Here is a 22,407-nt window from a genome sequence, read left to right as displayed (position 1 = left end):
TTAATTTGAGAGATGCTCACCCGCTCCAATTTGCTATCGGATTGCGAAGTGCTTTGTGGTCGCCTCCCTGAACCACGTCTGCAATAGTTGAAATCCCGGATTCTGTCATGACAAGGAAAGTTTGTCGGACTGCTGCTCAATCAATTCCGACGAGAGTCGTCAAAATCAGTTTACCCAAAATTGCATGAACGACTGTTGTAGAATTCACTGCTATTCACCTTTGCTAATCACCTTCGTTCACCACTGCTCCAAAAATCGAACAAGCTTCCAGATCGCCGAAAGTGCCACAATCGAACAATTTTGCCCTATTACTTAAGCTTCCAGATCCCTATTAGCAATAGAGGGGCAACATGTCATGACCCTAGGAGCAAAGTTGTTATGCACATGGGAGCATGTTTTGCCCCTCTATTGCTCCTAGGGTCATGACATGCTTAAGCAAAGGATAAGAAGAGAAATCAAGGTCTATTTGGTTTCATGTTCAATTGGTCAATAATAGAATGGGTAAAATACACCTTGCACCTTTGAAATGGGGTATAAATACAGGGAGTACCTCTCATGGTTTTGAAATTACACTGATAATCTTTATTGTTCAAAAGTTGTATCATATTACCTCATGCTATTAGATTTTACATTATGTGAGGTACTCTTGATGTTTTACATACTTACATGGAACTTTAATGTTTGTTTAGAGAAGGGGAGTTAAAGTGTAATTTCCAAAATGTGAGGAGTATGTTGTGGTATTTGGTGAAACCTCAGAGGTGCTGAGGTATGCTTTACTCTAATGGAAACTATCTATTTATTGAGACGTCTAATAAAAAGGTCCTTCGGTAAAAAAGGATTTATATATAATGTTTATCAACTTGAAAAATGTTTCACACATTAGAAAAATCTTCTTGTGAGTTTTAGTGAAAAAATGAGTCCAAATTGTTTATATATATGTTATTAAAGTCATGTATCATTAGACAAAAACATGTGGAAAGGATAGTAAGTTCTTTCCAAATACAATTGGTTTAAGGATTTACATTAAGTTTTTACCCTTTTTTTGTTCTTGTGATTGATGAACTCATAAATCACCTCTAAAAGGAGGTTGTTGTATGCTTTTTGCTGATGATGTTGTTTAGGTCATAGATGTTAGGGTCATAGCATTGCTTTTGGAATTGCGAATTTTGTTGAAGATCCCAATTTGCGAGTCAAAAATGATCTTGGTCGCCAACTGGATCACCATTAAAATCATACTATGTTGCATACCTTGTACCACGACCCCTAGCATACTAGGATCCTAGAAACTATGGTTTTGGTGGATGTGGCAAAAAAATGTGAATTCTAATCTTGAATTATATAGAATGTTTTAAAATTTAAAGGCTTCAAGTAGAGAAGGTTAAAAGGTCAATATATAGAATGTAAGTTTAGTGAAAATAGAATTACAAATGATTTGGTGAAGCTTGATGATAAAGTTTTTCTTAAAAAAATTAGCTTAGATTTTTAAAATCAATTGCCCAAAAAGAAGTGGTGATAAGGATGTATTCACTAAATCAAGGTAAGATGTTAAAATGGAGAATTGTGTTTGTCATTTATATGATTGTAAAATTCCTTTAAAAATAAAAATAAGTTTTATTGGTTGAGTATAAGACTAAATTTTGTTGTATAAAACAGAAATTTCAGCTGTTATATACCAACAGTGCAAAATATGAGCATGACAGAAATGAGGATATTACAATGGATGAGGATGTGCGGCCATCACAAATTGCCATCATGATGCAATTAAGATGTTTTGGGCATGTGAGATAAAGGCAAATAATTGTACATATGAAGTGAGTGGTCAGGATGAAAGAAGTCTAGACCATGTTGTTTTAGCTAGATCTTGTTGACTGTTGTATAACTCCATTAGGGCAGAGTCAAACACCAAGAATTCCTCTTTAGGAATCCAAGTGTAGGCTAAATATGGAAGATTCACCAAACGAATAAGAAAATGCTGAATCTGTCTTGATATCATTGGTAAAAATATTCTGCTGAACTGAAGTAATGTCAAATTTTATCTTGGTGTGCATAACAAAAGGAAATTGTAACGGGAGTCTAGGGTTTGAGCAGTTTTAGTGAACAAGTCAACGAACGGTTCTGTTAGAGGAATGGAATGATCTTTATATGCAATAATGTTCTCAATATGAAATCAGTATGAACTAAAGATTGTTGATTACTTTGTCCAACTCAAAATGTTCAAGGAGTTTCTGTCTCGTGAGGCAAATTAGGGGGGGGTCACTCTTGAGACAAAATCTATATGGGCAGGGAATGCTGAATAACAAGCAAAGGGAAAAAGTGGTTTGTTGAAATCCTCAAGGAAGCATCATGAGATCTTCAATTACCTAACAAGCTTCTGTCTGAGCATCATTGGGAACTTCTTTAATTGCGATGGCAGTTTCCCCTGTTACCTCATGCTTAGGCTCTTATTTTGGTTAATGTTCTGAAATTCCTTTTCTTCTACTATCTTCTTTATTTTTGTGACCAAAATCTTCAATTAATTCACCAAATTCATCAATATTTGTGTTTATAGTTTTGTTCTTCTGGATGGTCTGTATTTACTCTCTTATTGTTCTCCGTCATGAAAGTCAATGGTGGCCAATTTGCAATCAAGTGACCAAAACCCCTACAATTAAACGAACACTATGAGCGAGGAACCTCGTTGACTGGGGACATTCTTTTTCAGCAAAAGAATATAATTGAATACTAAGGTGAACTTGTGGTAAAGTTAAGTGAAATGGAGTTAGAAATAAACATATTAATGAGATACTAGAGGTGAAACTTATTGAAGGTAAAATGAGGAAAAAAATGATTGGACTATATTGGATGTAAACAAGTCTTCTCCTCTGGAAGAGTGACACCATCTAAATTGATGTTATTACAACAGGAAGAGAGATCAAAACTAGCACAGTTTAGATAATAAAGGATATATTGCAATGAAGTGAGAGTATTTGCCTTGGTAGAGCAGAGTGGTGACTCAAGATCCATGCATCCATCTGCCTCTACTAGTTAGAAAAAAAGTCTGGTTAAGTTCAGCTGATTGCATCTGGGCTTTTGTCTTTTAAGCTGATTTGCACATCAGGCTTAGATGTGTCATTAATCTTGTGCCATAATTTCTATTTTAAGATGTAAAGACAAAAGCAGCAAGTTTATGATCAAACCCAACTTATGTTTGTGCAGCAGAAACCATGAGCAAAATGTGTAAGAAATGTAGGTTCACCCTGGAGGCAATAACTATAAGCGTAGGTGTATAATAAAATATTATTCTAATTAGGAACGTAACTATAAAGGAACAGCTTACTCTCTAATATCCAACTTCTTTGTCTTTCATGCATGACCTGTTTGAGAATCTCAAACTAGTGGTCCTTTTGGATAAACTGTCTGCGATTATGTCTTCAAATTTGATGAACTTTGGTTCAGATCATGATGCTTCTTGTTGACCATAAGAACTTGCATTACATGGCCTAGGATAGAAGAGTTTTTGTGTGTTGTCCATGAGTTGGACCTCCTTAAGCCCTTAATTTACATTACCTAGGCATGCGTTCAAAGGTATCATACGTTGATGCATCATGAACCACCTAAACTTTACAACATATATTGTTTATGGTTTAAATAAGATATTGTTATTATTTAGGATGAACTTGGTGCTAAACTAAACTTAAAGGGGGATAAAGAACGGTGCCTATGTTTGATTCATGTGAAAAGTTCTTGAAATTTTCTTTACTGTCAACTTGAGTTTCTTCTCCTCTAAACATCAATAGATTAGGGGATCCAAGCATCTTTAGGTATAGATCATAATATGTTTTAGGGTAACTTGCCCTCACATCCTTTGTGGTTTGGGCCCTTTGGTCAGCCACCCCTTGTAGTTTGTGTTTTTTGCCAAAGAGGTCCTCATATTTTCCCTTTACTGCTAAAACACCCCTATGCTAGCATTTGGGACAAATGATTTTAATTAAAATTAAACTAAATTAAAATTACCAAATTTTCTTAATCTTTTTTACTTAAATTAAAAAACTGAAAAATAAAAAATGATAAAAGGGCCTGTTCTTCAGCCATCATGCCAGTGGCTGCACTGTAACCATAGGGTCATCACTGATAACTAGAGAGAATTTTTTCGTTGGGGGGGGGGGGGGGGTGGAATCCATCTAGGTTCCAACAATCAATGGGTTCTAGAACCCAGGGTGTGCAATCCTGAAGAGGAATAAGCTTGCTGGGGGGAGAGAGACAGAGACCTAGCCACCCCCCTGGGGGGAGAGGGGTTCTTCACAAAGGAGTTGAAGGTTCTTTGATGGATAGAGGTCTTGAATCACCGCCACCATCACTTTCTTTTCTCATCTCTCTCTCCCTCCCTTTCCCTCTCATTTTTTATTTTCAATTAAATAAAAATATTAATTCTTATTTAATTTAATTTTAATTAACATTTTTATTACCAAACCCCAGCGGAGGGGGTGTCCTGGCAATAAATGGGAAGTATAGGGACCTCTTTGGTGGAAAACAAACCACAAGGAATGCAAGGGCAATTTACCTTAATTATCATAAGTGCCAAACCCTAATGGGGGGTGTCTTGGCAATAAATGAAAAGTACAAGGACCTATTTGGGCACACTGGAATCCCTTGAATCACAACCCTTGCTTCCAAAGAAGAAACCAGTTTCTCTCTCTCTCTCTCTCTGGTTGTCTCTGGCATGTTGGTTGAAGACTAGGCCCTTTTTTCATTTTTCATTTTTTAATTAAATAAAAATATTAATAAATTGGTCAATTCTAATTTAATTTTAGTTAGCATTGTTAGTGCCAAACCTAATGGATGGGTGTCCTGGCTCTTCAGAGAAAAGCAAATCAAAAGGAATGTGGGGGCAATTTACCTCATATTTTACCTTTGCACCTATCATTTTAGGGACATGGTTACAGAAGGGGCGAAAAAGTCCTCTTTGCAGTAACATTCCTTGCTTAACAATCTTGTAATTAGTTCTCCCCTTATAAAGTTGAAGATGTAATTGAGATACCTTGTTAATTTTCTTAAGGCAACCTTCATATATTGATTGAAAGAACTACAGAAACCATTTAGGAGATGCTGATGTGGGATATATCTGTACAACTGAAGTCAGAACTATTGGCATAGATCGCTATAAATGTTAGAATGCTTGCCTCCTTGTAGATATATTACTTAAGTTTTTCTTCCCGACTCTCAACTCTATGTTTTCAACCATCTTATAAGACAGACCTCATATATTCATGCAGGTCCGTGCAACTCCAGGTCATACTGCAGGATGTGTTACCTATGTTACAGGGGATGGACCCGAGCAGCCTCAACCAAGGATGGCTTTCACGGGTGATGCACTATTAATACGTGGATGTGGGAGGACAGATTTTCAGGTACTGTTTGTGATGCATGTTACCCAAGACCAGGTTTTGGTCCCATACCTAACACTTAGCCTTGAGCATAAGGACATCAAGAGTTAAACCTTCAAATCTTAGACCCAAGCTTGAGGTCTAGTCCTACACTCGTACCTAGGGCCAATCCCTAAGCTCGAGTATCTTAAAAAAAAAAAAAAAAAAACCAATCATGCTTCTCAAACTCATTAGGTCGTGGATTTTCTTTTTCACTTTCTTGGGGATGTCCCTTTTTTACACTCAAAGGATATGTCTTAGAATAGGTTCAACCATTGGGCCAAGGGGCCCAAAGGCCAATGTTGGTCTCTCTTGACCTCTCTTCTGAGTTGAGTGAGCCCAACCCTTCTTCTACTTTGTTTTGGACTTCTGTGAGATTTAATTAAACTTCATTTAACCCTTACCTTTTTGGCCACCTCTTCACCAATTTCAACAGAAGGGCATAAAACTAAGCCTATTTGCACAGTCCCTTTGAGCCGCCAAACACCATCTAGGTCCACTACCCAATCCACATAGTGTCTATTTCTAGTCAGATTCTTTAAAATGTTTGATGCTACCTCATAACCTAATTCTCGGCTTAATGTCCCATGATTGTGTACCTTTTGTAGCCTTTTACGTTCATTTTCATATTACACAAAAAAGTATAATAGCTTGGTTAGGCGAAATATGAATTTTAATATCAACATGCCATTCGTTTCAATTCTAATCCTTAATATTGTCCATAAACATCAAATCTATCAACTTAGCCCTTTGTCTTATTACATCATATCAGGTCTCTAATCATAACATGCTATTGCAAGCTTGTATATTTTAAGTTATTCCTTTGATTGTCATATAACTCAGCACTTGCTTCTTCCCTTTGAAGACATAAATAACATTTTATTAACATATTTGAATGTGCAAGGATGAATATGAAACACTCTGAAAGAGAAGTTCCTCTTTTGCTATAATGTGCACGGATGCATTGTTGCCAAGTATACATACATGATGCATTGTTGCCAAGTATGCATACATGATGCAGGATAAATACTCATGCCTTTAACATTCTTTATAAATATTGATACTAGCATGCTGAAATCACAAAAACAATGGTTCATTTATGTACAAGAAACATAATCAAGAACGTCAAGTTGGTTTGTGAGGTGTATACGAGAAAATGCCTTGTACCTTTGGGTCCAAAAACAACCTAATGCTAGCCCTATCCGATTAACCTCCTAGGGCCCTCAAACCACCTTTGAATCACCATTGTATCTTCTCCAAATTGACTCTGAGATGGTTAAACCACTCAACCAGGTGGTCGAAATCTAATCCCAAGCTATGGACTCCACTCAGATTGTAGCCCTTTTGGCCTAACCTTGGTGCTCTTTTCCTTTCCTCTTTCGTCTCAAATTTTATCCATCTCTCAAGGCTCTCAAATGGTCTCAACGCTTCGAAATTTTCTCCTAAGTCGAGTCTTGTAATATATATATATATATATATATATAGCTTTGTGCCTCATCTATACAATTAATCAAAGGGGATGGGCATCACTTCAAATTATCCAACCAAGTCACTTCCCTAATCCATGTCATTTCTCCTATCTATTCTAGCAATAAATGGTTTGTAAATGCATGTGATAATAGCTTGCATTTGAAGATATGAAGTTGACCTATGGGAGACAATACTTTTTAAGACCAACATCCTCCAAACCACCCCCCTCATTCGACCATTCCACCCTTGCCTTTTTTGACCAAGCTTAGGTCTACATCAAATGTCATTTTATGTCATGTATATGTAATGGCTTTTAGAGACAAAATTGATGTGTACTCACACTTGCATCAGTTCGGCCAAGTCAAGCCATGCCTTGGCCATTTTAAACTTGTCTCCACACTTAGGTATAAATTTTGCTTATATGTCCTCTATTTATGGTCCATTAGAACCCCTTCAAATTGGTCCCAAGGCTACCTTACATTAGAACTTTGTGTTACAAATAGGAGCACTAGGATCACTCTAATCACAACCAATTCACAACCACACACACATCTGAACCAATCCCAACAACAGAAATATAAATCAGTAATGAAAACGGTAATGGAAATAGGGTAAGAGACGTGCAAACCAAATAAAAGACAGAGCGATTTATCCTGGTTTAGATTACAATTGCAATCCTACATCCAGCCTTTAGTTTCTCGAGAGCAATCCACTAGATCTTGAAGAAATCAGTACAAGAAACCCTCTCACACGAGTACAATACAACTGAGATTATGTTGTTTTATAGAAAACAGAAAGGATACAAGAAGGAATATGAGCAACTCATAAATCTATTTTTATTGAAGATAACTCAAGCTTAAATACATTTGAAAGATGCTAGAATAGAGGATCATGGCCCAGAATTCTAGTCAGCACATCTAACAACATAGTCCACTACTTAATAACAACTTAGCAAAATAATAGGAACTGACAACCCACTAACAGTAGAAAAACAGCTAATTGAAACAAACTTTGACAGATTCCTAAGGCACGTTTTCAACACTCCTCCTTGCCTTTGAAGCTGCAAACTCCAAGTTTATTCCTCAGAAACTCGAACCTGCTAAGTGAAAAAGACTTAGCAAAAATATCAGCAGCTTGGTCCTCTGTTTTGCAATAAACCAGACTTATATCTCCATTTTCCTGCACTTCTCTCAAATAAAACAATTTAACATTGAAATGCTTTGTCTTTCCATGGAACACAGGATTATGTGAGATTGAAATTGCTGCTTGATTGTCCACCAAGATTTTTGTGGCTTGGTCTTGTTCCAAACGTAGATCTGCTAGGATATTCCTCAACCAAACAGCTTGATTGACAGCTGCTGTTGCTGCAATGAACTCAGCTTCAGCTGTTGATTGAGCTATTATTTCCTGCTTCTTGGAACACCAAGAGAAAACACCTGAACCCATACTGAAACAGTACCCTGAAGTACTCTTCATACCATCCAAAGAACCTGCCCAATCACTGTCAGAATAACCGAATAATTTGAAATTTTGTTCCTTGTAATACTTCACTCCATAATTGACAGTTCCTTTGATGTATCTTACAACTCCTTTTGTTGCCTTCAAGTGCAATTCACTTGCACAATGCATGAATCTTGACAGAATACTTACTGCAAATAGGATGTGAGGCCTTGTTGCTGAAAGGTACATTAAACACCCTATTAATCCTCTAAAATGAGCTTCATCAACTTTATCAGCTCCATCCTCCTTGTTGAACTTCTCTTTCTGATTCATAGAAGTGTTCATTGCTTTGCAGTCATCAAGGTGGAATTTGTTAAGGATCTCCTTTGCGTACTTCTTTTGACAAATAAAAATTTCATGCTTCCTTTGAGTGATCTCCATTCCCAAGAAATAGGTCATAAGACCAAGATCTGTCATTTCAAAAACATTCATCTTTTCTTGCTTGAATTCATCAATAAGTGCTGCATTACTTCCTGTCACCAGAAGATCATCAACATACAGAGAAATAATTAGGATTTCTGCACCAGAATGCTTAACATAGAGTGTAGCTTCTGATAGGCTTTTTTGAAAACCCAAACTCAACAGATGATCATTAATTCTGCTGTACCAGACCCTTGGAGCTTGCTTTAAGTCGTAGAGAGCTCTTTTTAGCAAGTAAACTTTGTCTTCTTGGCCTTTGATTACAAAGCCTTCTGGCTGATCAACATAAATCTCCTCCTACAAAAAGCCATTGAGAAAAGCTGACTTGACATCCATGTGAAACACCTGCCATCCCTTTTGTGCTGTAATGGCAAGTAGCAATGTGATTGTATCAAGTCTGGCAAAGGAGCAAAAGTGTTAGAATAGTCAATCCCAAATATTTGTGCATAACCTTTCACCACAAGCCTTGCTTTGTGCTTGTTTACAGAACCATCAGGATTAAATTTTGTTCTGAACACCCATTTGACACCTATGACATTTCTATCATGAGGTTTTCGAACCAATTCCCAGGTCTGATTTTTTTCAATCATGAACAGCTCTTCTTGCATTGTAGCCATCCATTTTTGGTCCATCATAGCTTCCTTAAAGCTTGCAGGTTCACACACTGCTACATTGCTTCTTTGATAGATGTCAGAGAGTAATCTGATGCCTCTAACAGGTGGATCATCTATTGTCTCGTTAAGTACCAACAAAGGATTTTGATTTTTCTTTGAGTCGTTCCAACTCCATTTTTCGTCCTCCATGAAGTACATATCTCTACTTATTAGGATTTTCTCTGTCTGAGGCTGAAAAATCCTATAAGCTTTAGAGATGGTGCCAATAAATATTCCAGGTTATGCTCTCTTGTCAAGTTTATCACGCTTAACCTACATGTGAGTAGCATAAACAACCAAATATCTTAAAAAAATCCAAAGGAGGTTTGAAACCAAACCAAGCTTCAAACGGTGTTTGATTTTGCATAGCTCTTGTAGGCAGCCTATTTTGAATGAACACAACAGTATTTGCTGCTTCAGCCCAAAATTTCTTTGGTAAGCCTTTTTGATGCAGCATACATGGAGCCATCTCCATGATTGATCTATTTTTCCTTTCACTCACTCCATTTTGCTGAGGAGTGTAAGGAGCAGTGAGCTGATGTTCTATTCCAGCCTTTGCACAAAATTGTTGAAACTGATCTGAGACATATTCCTTCCCATTATCAGACCTTAGACCTTGAATATTGCAGCGACTTTGGTTTTTAACATGTGCTTTGAATTTCCAGAACACCTTTGCAACCTCTGATTTGTATCTAAGAAAATAAATTCAGCACATTCTGGTTAAATCATCTATAAAAATGATATAATAGAGATTTCCTTTTAGTGATGGAGTTCTTTGTGGTCCAGCAAGGTCAGTGTGAACTAGCTGGAGCTTTTGTGCGGCCCTCTAGATACCTTCAGGGAATGGTTGCCTTGTTTGCTTCCCCAACTGACATGCTTCACAGTCAGTTAATTTTGCTGTTAAGGTAGGTACTCCACGAACAAGTTGATTTCTTAGCATGTAGTTCATTCCCAAATGATGGAAATGACCTAACCTCCTGTGCCAAAGATCAGTTAAACTTGCTGTAACTGGGAAGGCAGCTTGCTCCTCCTTCATTGGATCAAATGAAAAACTCTTGCTCCTTATTTTGACCTTGAACATTTCTTGGCCTGTTGGATCCTTGATTATGCAGCATTTGTCTTCAAAAATAACCTTGAATCCTTTCTCAAGTAACTGTCCAACACTGCGTAAGTTTTGATTAATATCAGGTACATATAGAACATCAGTAAGAGTTTTTGTACCTGAGTAGCTTGTTATAGCTACAGTGCCTTTTCCTTTACTGGAATGTGTTCACCATTTCCAATTCTGACCCATTTAACTTCAGTGCTCTCCAATTCCTTGAACAACTCTCTGTCATAGGTCATATGGTTGGTGCAGCCACTATCAATTAACCAGGATTCACATGAATTGCTGCTGGAAAAACAGGTTGCAACAAAGAGCTGATCTTCCTCCTCTTGATTAGCAATAGCTTCTTGTTGAATTTTTGCTTTGCATATTATTGCCTCATGCCCCATTTGGTTGCACCTGTTGCATTTTGCATTAGGCCTCCTCCAGCATTTGAAATAAGGATGAGATTTGCCACCACAATGTTTACAAGGTGGATATCTTTCCTTTTTGCTACTACTGTTATTGTTATTAGAAGTAGCATCTCCACTTGCAATTATGTCCTTCATGCTTTTCTTTTTCTTTCCCTCGCCATGAGATTGGTGCTTTGACTGCAGAACTCCTTCAACTGTACCTTCTTGTCTTATAAGCCTTCTCTGTTCAGTGGCGTGCAAAGCATGAATTACTTCTGCCAAAGTAATACTCGACAGATCCTTAGTATTTTCTAAAGCAGAAATTGAGGCTTCAAATCTCTCAGGTACAGTTACAAGAAGCTTTTGAACAATTCTAGAATTAGGAAGTTCATGTTAGTGTAGGTGCTCTAGACCCAATCAGATTGGGCATGTTGTACACTGACAATTGTAATCATATTTGTTATTTGAATAAAGAGTTGTTCAAATTCACAAGAAGTCATTGTATTAGTTTCTTGTTATTATTGTAATAACCAAATGAAACTAGATAGAAGTCCATATGATGTATACTGTGATTAATCTATAAAGATGTGAGATGATGCATCACAGTTTCTAGACATCATTAAACGTCCCAAGTCGTAGCAATGTCAAGAATGGACATTGACAATTGCGGTAAGACTTGTATGTGCTATGTATTTGCTATGTGATAGCAATGGGGGTCTCACACCCATAGGCATGGGGATGCCTAGACAAGTACATAGGTGACCAATGTTGGAGAACATGTCACTGGACATGACTCGCCATGAGAATCCATTTTGGTTATATATTGATGGTATTCTCATACGAGATGGGTGTAACTAATTCTTGGACCTGAGGTTGTCACAGTCATCTCATAAGAAGACCAGTATGCTTTGACATCGTTTCGATGGGCCTAGACAAAGGCTGCACGTGGGCGATCGTTGGGTATATCATGAGGCTTATGGAGATGGGTGCATAGCCAAGATGGGACTCGTCTATCCCTTGATAGAGGATGATGTATCTAAGGCGCTTTCGGTGGATATTCACTTTAAATCCATGGCCATGGTGAAAGAGATCAATAATGAGTTATTAATTCACTTTCTATTAAGTGAAGATATCCGAAAGACCGAAGAAAACTCATGTGATCATTATCAAGCAACACATCGCCATACTTGAGATCACATAAGATATATTGACGAGAGGATCGTATTACACGGTAACCATGCTCGTGAAAGGTTCTTTGCGGATTATGAATCTTTCTGAATAATTGGATAGGCATGATGCCTTGCTAGGGCCAATCTTGTCTTATGTGTTTGTACCGACACATTGCCAATATATTCGGAAGCCTAATGAGTCATACGCAATAGGCTCGGTCCCTGGCTTAAACCAAGAGAGTGGACGTATGATTAAGTGGGACACTTCGGCAAGAAGTTATGCCGTCGTAGGTTCTCACGGAAAAAGAACAAATAGACGTAATGACGTCGATATGATGAGAAGTCGTCATAATAGAAAGAGTTTCCTAAAATGGCAATTGATTAAATTAGGAAGGAGTTTTTAATTTAATAATTTTCTATTTGTTGGAGTGGCAAATAGGAAATAAAATATTTTTGGGCTTAAGTTAATATTTGGACTAAATTAGATTTGGGCCAAATATTAAATTAAATATTATATTTGGACTAAATTGGATTTGGGCCAAATATTAAAATAAATATTATATTTGGACTAAATTAGATTTGGGCCAAATATTAAATATTATATTTGGACCAAATTAGATTTGGGCTAAATATTAAATATTATATTTAGGCTTGAATTAGATTTGGGTCAAAATATTTTATTTAAACCTATAAAAGGATTTGGGCCATTTAATTATATTTCTAGTTGGACTAGAATAAGCCCACTTAATATTCTAATTAAATTAGAATTAATGGGCCAGCCCAATCCATTAGGGTTTTAGAAACCCTAGGATATTTCATTATAAATATCCTTTTATAGGTTGCCCATAATCGAAGTGATTTTTGGTGTCGTTTTTCAAGAGTTGAAAAACGTATTGCCGTTCACTCTTCCCGTTTCTTTTGGCATCAATTTGAAATGTGGGCGTTCTTTTACCGTCCATACACAAGCCGCGCAAAAGAGAAGGAGCTAGCACTCCTATTCCGTTCTCTTTGCCAACGGACGCGTGCCGCGTATCACGAGTTAGAGGCCGGACGCTTGGACGGCTTGAATTCGCGAACGACTCAATAATCTAAAGGTTAGATTTATTTATTTGTTTGTGAATAATTTAATTTCGACGTTGATCCAATCGCCGGGATCGGGGTAAGGTTCAAAAATTTTGAACTATGCTGCTTGCCCCGTAGCGATCTTGCTTTACTTTCAGTTCAGTGCCAAGTAATCTTACTTAATTTACAATTTTGAGAACCTGGTCAGAATATTCTTTGATAGTTTTTGACTCCTTCATCTTAAGTACTTCAAATTCTCTGATAAGATTCAGCACTTTCATACTTTTAATCCTCTGATTACCTTCATATTCATCTCGAAGGTAATTCCAAATGGCATTTGCTGATTCCAGAGTCATAATTTTGGTGAAAATTGAGGTTGAAACTGCAGCAAAAAGAATGGCCTTTGCCTTTATCTTCTTTGCTTTTTTATCTTTGTGGTTTCTGAGTTGAGTCATTGTGAGGTCATCTGGTAGAGCTGGAACATAAAAATCTGCATCTTCCACAGCATCCCAAATGTCCAAGGCTTCAAGATAGGCTTCCATACGCACTGCCCAGATTTGATAATTCTCCCCATTGAAGGTTGGCAGAGCAATTTGAGCGAAACCTGCCTCAGCATTCATGGCTTGAAGGTTTGATTTCTGTAAAGATAGGGTCAGTGTTTAGGTGCTCTCAAAAACTCACTAAGACACTCATGGGTCCCTCAAGAAGAAAGCTCTGATACCAATTGTTGTTTTACAGAAAAAGAAAAGGATAAAAGAAGGAATATGAGCAACTCAGAAATCTATTTTATTGAAGATAACTTAGGCTTAAATACATTTGAAAGATGCTAGAATAGAGGATCATGGCCCATAATTCTAGTCAGCACAACTAACAACATAGTCCACTACTTAATAACAACTTAGTGAAATAATAGGAACTGACAACCCACTAACAGTAAAAAAAACAGCTAGTTGAAACAAACTTTGACAGATTCCTAAGGCACGTTTTCAACAGATTACAAAGCACTACTTCTCTAGACTTTTCTCTCAATTCTCACATCACTCTATTTCAGAAAGTGAATGATGATTGCGATTGCCCCCTTATGCCTCCTATTTATAGACAATTAGGGCGGAAAATACAAGGACTATTTAAAAGACAACACAATCTCTAAAATACCCCTTATACTTCTGCATAAGTTAATTTCAGCCGCTTGATTCACTTGAAAGATCTCCTGATTTCTTCTAAATCTTCTAGGTTATACTCAATGCAAAACACAACAAATCTCCAACATTTTGCATTAGTAGTAGCTTGAACCCGATTCCATCACCTGCTCTTCATCAGTACCTGCAAAGAAACTGATCATTTACAAATACAAACCTGTAAAAGCCTTAAACAATGGTGTAATTTTGATATAGGGACTGCCTTAGTGAACATATCAGCTGCATTTTATTCACCTGTAACCTTAATTGGATATATTTCCTTTCTTTCAAGTATTTCTCTGATAAAATGGTACCTTACATCAATGTGTGTTAGGATTTGCATTAGTTAGCATCAATTCTCGGTAGAGGATTTTAAATGTAGTTAGAAATAAGTTTGTATTTTATGTTTTATGAGTTTAAAATGTGATGGAACTAACTAACTTAGAGTTAGTACTGGTAGTCCTTTTATTTCTTTCTATTTACTTTTAAGTCCTTGATTTGTAACCGCCTCTATCTCTTATAAATAGAGGCGGATAGGCTCTCGGGAGGTAGATTTCATCATTCATTTCTTTTGGTTTCTATCTTGCACGGGTTCTAGAGAATTGAGAGTGAGCAAAGGCTCGGTTCTTGTATTCTCGAGAGGTAAGGCTATTGATTCATAGCTAGATGTGTGTGAGAGGGAGTGATGTAATCTTGATCACTTTCTAGTGGATTTCTCAAAGGCTTCGGCATTCTGGATGTAGGGCATTTTCATGCCTGAATTAGGATAAGTTTCTTGTCTCATTTATCTTTCCGTTATTGCTTTGTTTTTCTCTAACTTGTGTTATCCTATTTCTGGTTCTATCGGGTGAGTATTGGTTGTGAGAGAGTGGGGTTTCTTGTGTGGTATTCGATCCTAGATTCAACAATGTGTTTAGTTCTCTCATGGTGGGCTTGGTTTTTGGCCAAGTGTTGGGATAGCCTTAACATTTTTCCCTAATAGTTCACTTACTATTCCTTTCAACCATCAACCTTCTTTTATAGCTTTTGTGACAGTTGTATACTCGGCCTCGATGGTTGAAAGAGTCACTATAGATTGTAAATTTGTTTTCCAGCTAATTGTTGCATTCCATAGCTTGAAAACATATCCTGTGGTTGACATTCTTTCGTCTAAATTTGTTGCATAGTCAGTATCAGTGAAACCTAGAATGTTAGGCTCATCTTCTACACTAGCTCCACTGTAAACTAAAACCATGTTCATTGATCCTTTAAGGTATCTAAAGATCCACTTAACAACAACCCAATGTTCTTTTCCCGGATTAACCATGAACCTACTTGTAACACTTATAGCATGTGCTAAATCCAGCCTAGTGCACACCATGCAATACATAAGGCTTCCTACAGTACTAGAATAGTGAATCTTGTTCATTGCTCTAATGCTTTCTTCATCACTTGGTGATTGCATATGAGATAATTTGAAATGCTGGGCAAACGGAACATTGACTTCCTTTGCATCAAGCATATGGAATTTCCTAATCAAATTCTCTAGATCAACCTTTTGGGATAGCTGAATCAACCTTTTCTGCCTAGTCCTTAATATTTCAATCCCTAAAATCTTTCTAGCCTCTCCTAACTCCTTCATTTCAAAAGCTGATTTTAGTTTAAGCTTTAACTTATGAATTTCCTCATCCGATTGACTTGCAATTAGCATGTCATTAACATAAAGGAGGAGAGAAAATGAAATTTTAGCTGAAATATGTTTTAGAGACACAACAATTGAAATTACTTCTCTTGAATCCTTGGTTGATCATGAATGTGTCAAACTTCCTATACCACTGCCTAGGGGACTGTTTAAGTCCATATAAGGACTTTTTCAGCAAACACACTTGCTCTTTCTTAGCCCTAATATCAAATCCTTTTGGTTGCTCCATTAGAATGTCCTCTTCTAATTCACCATGTAGGAATGCAGTGGTCACATCCATCTGCTCTAGGCTTAAGTCTAAATGGGCCATCATAGCAAGCAAAATTCTAATAGATGTATGCCTCACTATTGGTGAGAATACCTCAATAAAATACACCCCAACAACTTGGGTAAATCCTCTTGCTACTAACCTAGCTTTATACCTAGGTTTTTTATCCTTACCTGCCCCTTCTTTGATTTTAAATAGTCACTTACAGCCTACCATCCTCTTACCTAAAGGTCTATCAACCAAGATCCAAGTCTTATTTTTCTTAAGGGATTCCATTTCAGATTCCATGGCAGCAAGCCATTTATTGGAATCTTTTGACCTAACAGCCTCTTCATATGAGAGAGGCTCATCTCCAGCTATCTCCACACCTCTTGACAGTGCATAGGATACCAAATCCAAAAAACCATACCTTATAGGAGGTTTAAGCACTGTCTTTGTCTATCTATTGCTACATTATACCTTCCTAGGCTAGGGTCACTATCTAAACTAGAGGAACGATCACTGACACCTTGCTGGTCACTGCCTAAACTGGTGGAATCAGCAGCATCACTGGAACCAGCAGCATCACTGTGCTGGTCTGCTGCCTGATCCTTATACCTATCAGTATTAGAGGCAGCTTCTTGGATTTCATCTTAGATTTTCCTTTTACATCCTCTATTTTATCATCTTTTATGAAAGAATTCTCATTAAAAGTTACATCGCTACTCACTATCGTTCTTGGCAGACCTTATTCTAGGGTCCATAACTTGTATCCCTTCACCCCTGATGGATGACCAATAAATAGGCATCTTTTGGCTCTAGGCTGTAATTTGCCTTGCTTAACATGGGCATAAGCAATACATCCAAATACCCTTAGGTGATCTAAGCTGGGCTTATGGCCATTCCACATTTCATAGGGTGTTTTAAACCCTATTGCAGTCGAAGGTGACCTATTAATTACATATGCAGCTGTTGTCACAGCTTCTCCCCAAAATGACTTTGACAACCTAGCATGGATTAACATGCATCTCACCCTTTCAAGTAGGGTTCTATTCATTCTCTCAGCTAGGCCATTTTGTTTTGGGTTTCCAGGGACTGTTAGGTGCCCAAGGATGCCATTTTCTTTACACATTAGGCCAAAACCTTTATTACAAAACTCAAGACCATTATCCATCCTAATTACCTTGGTTTTCAGGTTCTAAAAGCCTCAAAAGTGTGATCTTTTGACTTTAAAACATAGACCCAAACCATTCTAGAGTAATCATTTATGATTGATAGAAAGTATCCTGCCCCTCCATGTGTTAAGAGTCTGACTATGCTCCCCCTAGATTTGAATGAATATACTCTAAGGGGACTTTAGAGGTGTGGATTGCTTTCTTAGGGAATTTTACCTTTATAGACTTACCAAAAATGCAAGATCACATTGATCTAATTCTGTTACACTTTTAGCACCTAGGATTCCTTGTTTGGACAGTTCTCTAAGGCCTTGCTCACTTATGTGAGCCATTCTATAATGCCACAATTTTGTATGTTCACAGGTTCTATTTTCACCTATTGCTGCACATAATGTGGATGCTTGCAGCACATAAATACCATTGTGTAGGACAACTTTCATGCAAATAAGCAATCCTTTAGCTACCTTTAGAACTACACCATCCCCTCTATAGGAATAGCCACTTTTATGCATTCTCCTATGGAAATCAAGTTCCTTTTCAATTCTGGAACATACCTAACAGAAGTTAGAGTTTTAATCAATCTATCATGCATTTTTAGTTTTATGTCTCCTACTCCCTTAATGATGCACTCATGGTTGTTTCCTAAAATCACTTTACCACCTCCAATATCTCTATAGTTTAGGAACCATTCTCTATGGGGTGTCATGTGGAATGAACAACCTGAGTCTAGCACCCACACCTCCTTATCTTTCTTACGAGATGCAACCAACGCATCTGCACTATCATAGTCATACTCACATAGGGAGGATGAAATTTCAGGATTTAACTTTTCTTGGAATTCCTTCTTTCTCCTAGGGAAATTCTTCTTTATGTGCCTTTCTTCATGGTAGTGGTAGCACTTAATGGCTTTCTTGCCACTCTTGGATTTTGACCGAGACTTCCCCCTATTTCTTAATTCTCTTCTTTCTGTCCTACTTCTAACAGTAAGGATATCTCTGGCTGAAACCTTTCCCTCTATTTTCTGTTGTAATTCCTTAGAGTTTAATGCACCAATTACATCCTCTACGGTCAGTGTGTCTCTTACCATGTTTTAGAATATCCACAAAAGTTTCATATGACTTAGGCAAAGAATGCAATAGAACTAGGGCTTTATCTTCATCATCATATGATACATCTATGTTGTCTAAATCAAGACATAGTTTATTAAAGTTATCTATATGGCTTTGAAGTTTCTGCCCTTCTTGCATCTTAAAGGTAAACAACTTTAGCCTTCAAGAACAACCTACTTGAAAGAGATTTAGTCATATGTAAGCTTTCTAATTTTAGCCACAATTTTGCCGCGGTTTCCATTTTGGAAACCTCTCTCAACACTTTATCCCCTAAACTCAAGATTAGGGTATTATAGGCTTTCGACATTTTAGACTCTCCATTGAGAGCTTCTTCCAATCCTAAGTTACCCAATAAGGCCCTCATTTTCATTCTCTAGAGGCCAAAATCATTTAAACCATCGAATTTCTCGATGTCATACCTAGCGGTAGAGGCTGTGGAAGCCATAGCAGTGGGTATATCTATTGGTTTCTAAGGTTCTTGGTGTTTCTTGATTGAGTTTTCCCTGCTCTGATACCAATTTGTTACAATTAGGAGTACTAGGATCACTCTAATCACAACCTATTCACAACCACACACACACCCGAACCAATCCCAATAATAGAAATATAATTCAGTAATGAAAACAGTAATGGAAATGGGGTTAGAGACATGCAAACCAAACAAGAGATAAGAGCGATTTATCCTGGTTCAGATTACAGTTGCAATCCTACATCCAGCCTTTAGTTTCCCAAGAGCAATCCACTAAGTCTTGAAGAAATCAGTACAAGAAATCCTCTCACACGAATACAGTACAACTGAGATTACAAAGCACTACTTCTCTAGACTTTTCTCTCAATTCTCACAGCACTCGATTTCAGAAAGTGGATGATGATTGCAACTGCCCCCTTATGCCTCCTATTTATAGACAATTAGGGCTGAAAATATAAGGACTATTTAAAAGACAACACAATCTCTAAAATACCCCTTATTACATAAGTTAGACTCTCTCTAACTTAGTTAATTTCAGCCACTTGATTCACTGGAGAGATCTGATTTCTTCTAAATCTTCTAGGTTATACTCAATGCAAAACACAACACTTACCTTGTCTTGTTGAAGATGTGTGTTTGACTTGGGGTATTACATTGTTGCTTGCCAAAAATGATGGCTTCTCATCTCCAGAGTACTTTTCTATGATTTTGTAATGTCTGGTGAAAGGAACATGTGTTTACAGATATTCTCAATCTCATGAATATAGTGTTGAAGAGTTCTGGCTAGTTATATGAATCAACTGTACTTTCCCTCTCTTCCAGTAGCTGAATATTGTTATTTCAATTTTTAACCGTTTCCATATTACTGAGTTTAATTCCTTTGAAAGATTACTGCTTGTACAACCTTGAATTTAATAAACCTTTAAATGGGTGAATTGGTTCTGCATCTACTTGCCTCACTTATCTCAGTTTTTTGCCTTTTCTAACTTTTTCTTATACCCAATATTTGAGTCAGAATAATTGAAGACATTTAGATTGTCTTTTATCTTGTTGGGTTGTGTCATGGCGACTTTTTTTGAATTCTTGGATTCCCTGGGCATCATGCGTCAGGATTGGCTTTACGGTGTGCTTACACTATCCTTTTACTGGAGATGATTTAAGTAGCTATTATCTATCTATTGATTTATTATTCTGCAGGGAGGAAGTTCAGAGCAGCTATATAAATCAGTGCATTCACAGGCATGTAATAATAAAACTGAGAATATTTATGTTGTTTTACCCTTTAGCCTTTTGTCACTCTCTTTATGTTTTCTTATGACCCAGATCTTTACTTTGCCCAAGGATACATTGGTATATCCCGCTCATGACTATAAAGGTTTCAGTGTAAGTTTACATTTAATGCATTCTGTGGATTAAAATTTTGCAAGAATGGCTGCTTATACAACTTAAATATCTTCAGGTTAGTACCGTAGAAGAGGAGATGCTCTATAATCCTCGCCTAACAAAAGATGAGGTAACTGCCTGCCTCAAAAATGTATTTCCTGCCTCAATAGTATAAATTTTAATTTATCATGATTGTACATTCCCCATGTAGTGGGATTAATGCTATTGTTGTATCTCGATCGCACATAGATGACTAGAAAGCGAGCTAAAAGATTTGAAGTACGTTTTTTCTCATACAAGCCACAAAATCTACTGTGATGTTGTAGCACAGTAACTTTGTGAGAAATGTGAATTGCCTTCCACATCCTCTAGTGTGGCATAACCGTGTCTATCTATCGAAGTCTGAATTTAGTAATACATCAAGTATATCACAGTTGTTTTCTGGAGAAAAGCATCAAAATAGACAATTCTATTTAGCAATTTGACCAATGGGAGTCGGCCCATTTTATGGTTCCCCGCCAAAAACAATTTATGTTTACTGTATTTGCCTCGCGATTCTTTTCTTTTTCTTGGTCTCTTTGTTCTTCATGTACTGATTAATTCATCACGGTGAATGTCTTTCTGCAGGAAACTTTCAAGAGCATCATGAAAAGTAAGTGGTTTCTGCTAAAGACCTTGAATCCCACTTTAATTCTCGCTTAATTTTAACAATCCTCAAATAACCAACCGCAAGTTCGTAACATGTGTCGTCATGGTACAGATCTGAACCTGGCATACCCGAAGATGATAGACATAGCCGTCCCCGCAAACATGGTCTGTGGGTTGCAAGATGTTTCTCCCAAAGCCAGCTAAGCTGTGTTAAACCCCGATGTTAAAGGAGAGCCAGGCTAAAGCTTGCATGTGCCTGGAGATTGGGAATGGTTAATGTGGCATTTGGGGTGTAAAAATGTGGAATAAATGGGGTCGCCGGGAATGTGTATGGAGTGAGATGCCATATCATTGGAAGTTTATGATGCAAGTGTTTTTGAGAATAAATCTGGCGTTTGGGTTTGGCTTGGTGTGGTGTGGTGTGGATTAAGACTTGATATGTATGTATGTATGTCTATGTCTGCACATTATCATTATTGATGTGTCATAAATAAAATTCTATTAAAAGACAAAAAAGTTTAAAAGTTCAAAGTATCATTTCAGGTTAAAAATGTTAACTGAAGATATTTTGAGGACATAGACAATTTTTCAGACTAACAAGTTTTAGAAGATTGTAATATTTTGAAATTTTTCATGTAAGTTTTTTCTCATTTGGGGGCATTCGGAATAAAGCGTAAATAAAATAATTCTGACATTTAAACATTTTATTAAGAATTTTGTGAAAAGAATTAATATTATCTATAAGAATATTAGAATTTTTAAATATCAAGAGTAATTATTATAAAATTTTGTACTTTTTAATCTTCATACTAAGAACGAGCATTTTTATATTAATTTTAATATTGTATTCAAGTCCTTAATTATGTTTAGTATTTAATTTAAATATTGAAGTGTTTGCATATACTTTGCACTTATGATCATTTTTTTTTTTTTTAAGAGTTTAAGCGATTTGACGATGATAATTTAGTAAATAAATTCATTGTTGTGTTCGAATGTTCTAATTATTGTATTAGAGTTAATAAGGTAAACATATCATAACTATTACTTTTCTTCTTCGAAACTATAATAGCGTAGATTTGAACTAATAATTGTCTCATTTTGACAAATAATGTATTTAACTTCATATCTCAATTGCTAACAAAAGATCTACCGAATGTCTAATATAAATAATTTATATGAAAACTAATTTTAAGTAATAATTTATCTATTTTTGTGTTGTTAGCCAACTTTTTCCTCTATATAGGTGTTTTATATTCTACATAAATGATAAAATTTACAAAATAAAATAAACAAAAGAAAACAATGCTAAGAACACATTAGTAGGTTAATTAAAGTACATCTAAC

General features: G+C 36.7%; 1 protein-coding gene and 1 long non-coding RNA gene across 3 annotated transcripts in view; both read left to right on the top strand.

Moving 5' to 3' along the window:
- Window positions 1–21,600, top strand: part of LOC127812217 (persulfide dioxygenase ETHE1 homolog, mitochondrial) — a 44,491-nt gene extending 22,891 nt beyond the window's left edge. Inside the window, exons 4-9 of one of the 2 annotated variants that reach the window (XM_052352599.1) lie at window positions 5,253–5,387; window positions 20,230–20,271; window positions 20,356–20,415; window positions 20,492–20,545; window positions 21,043–21,067; window positions 21,176–21,600. In XM_052352599.1, the coding sequence (XP_052208559.1) occupies window positions 5,253–5,387; window positions 20,230–20,271; window positions 20,356–20,415; window positions 20,492–20,545; window positions 21,043–21,067; window positions 21,176–21,267 (408 nt within the window). In that variant the 3' untranslated portion in view covers window positions 21,268–21,600. The remainder of the gene's footprint in view (window positions 1–5,252; window positions 5,388–20,229; window positions 20,272–20,355; window positions 20,416–20,491; window positions 20,546–21,042; window positions 21,068–21,175) is intronic. The other variant, XM_052352600.1, reaches the window with a different exon arrangement.
- Window positions 5,395–20,223, top strand: LOC127812218 (uncharacterized). The gene is made up of 3 exons (XR_008025841.1): window positions 5,395–10,677; window positions 10,785–10,850; window positions 10,969–20,223. It is a non-coding gene; the product is annotated as an uncharacterized LOC127812218 (long non-coding RNA).
- Window positions 21,601–22,407: the final 807 nt, after the last annotated feature.

This window comes from Diospyros lotus, chromosome 10, assembly GCF_014633365.1.
Source record: "Diospyros lotus cultivar Yz01 chromosome 10, ASM1463336v1, whole genome shotgun sequence".
In the NCBI taxonomy this organism is placed as follows: Eukaryota; Viridiplantae; Streptophyta; class Magnoliopsida; order Ericales; family Ebenaceae; genus Diospyros; species Diospyros lotus.
The sequence above is the reverse complement of the archived record's forward strand: the minus strand, read 5'-3'. Positions and strand labels throughout refer to the sequence as shown.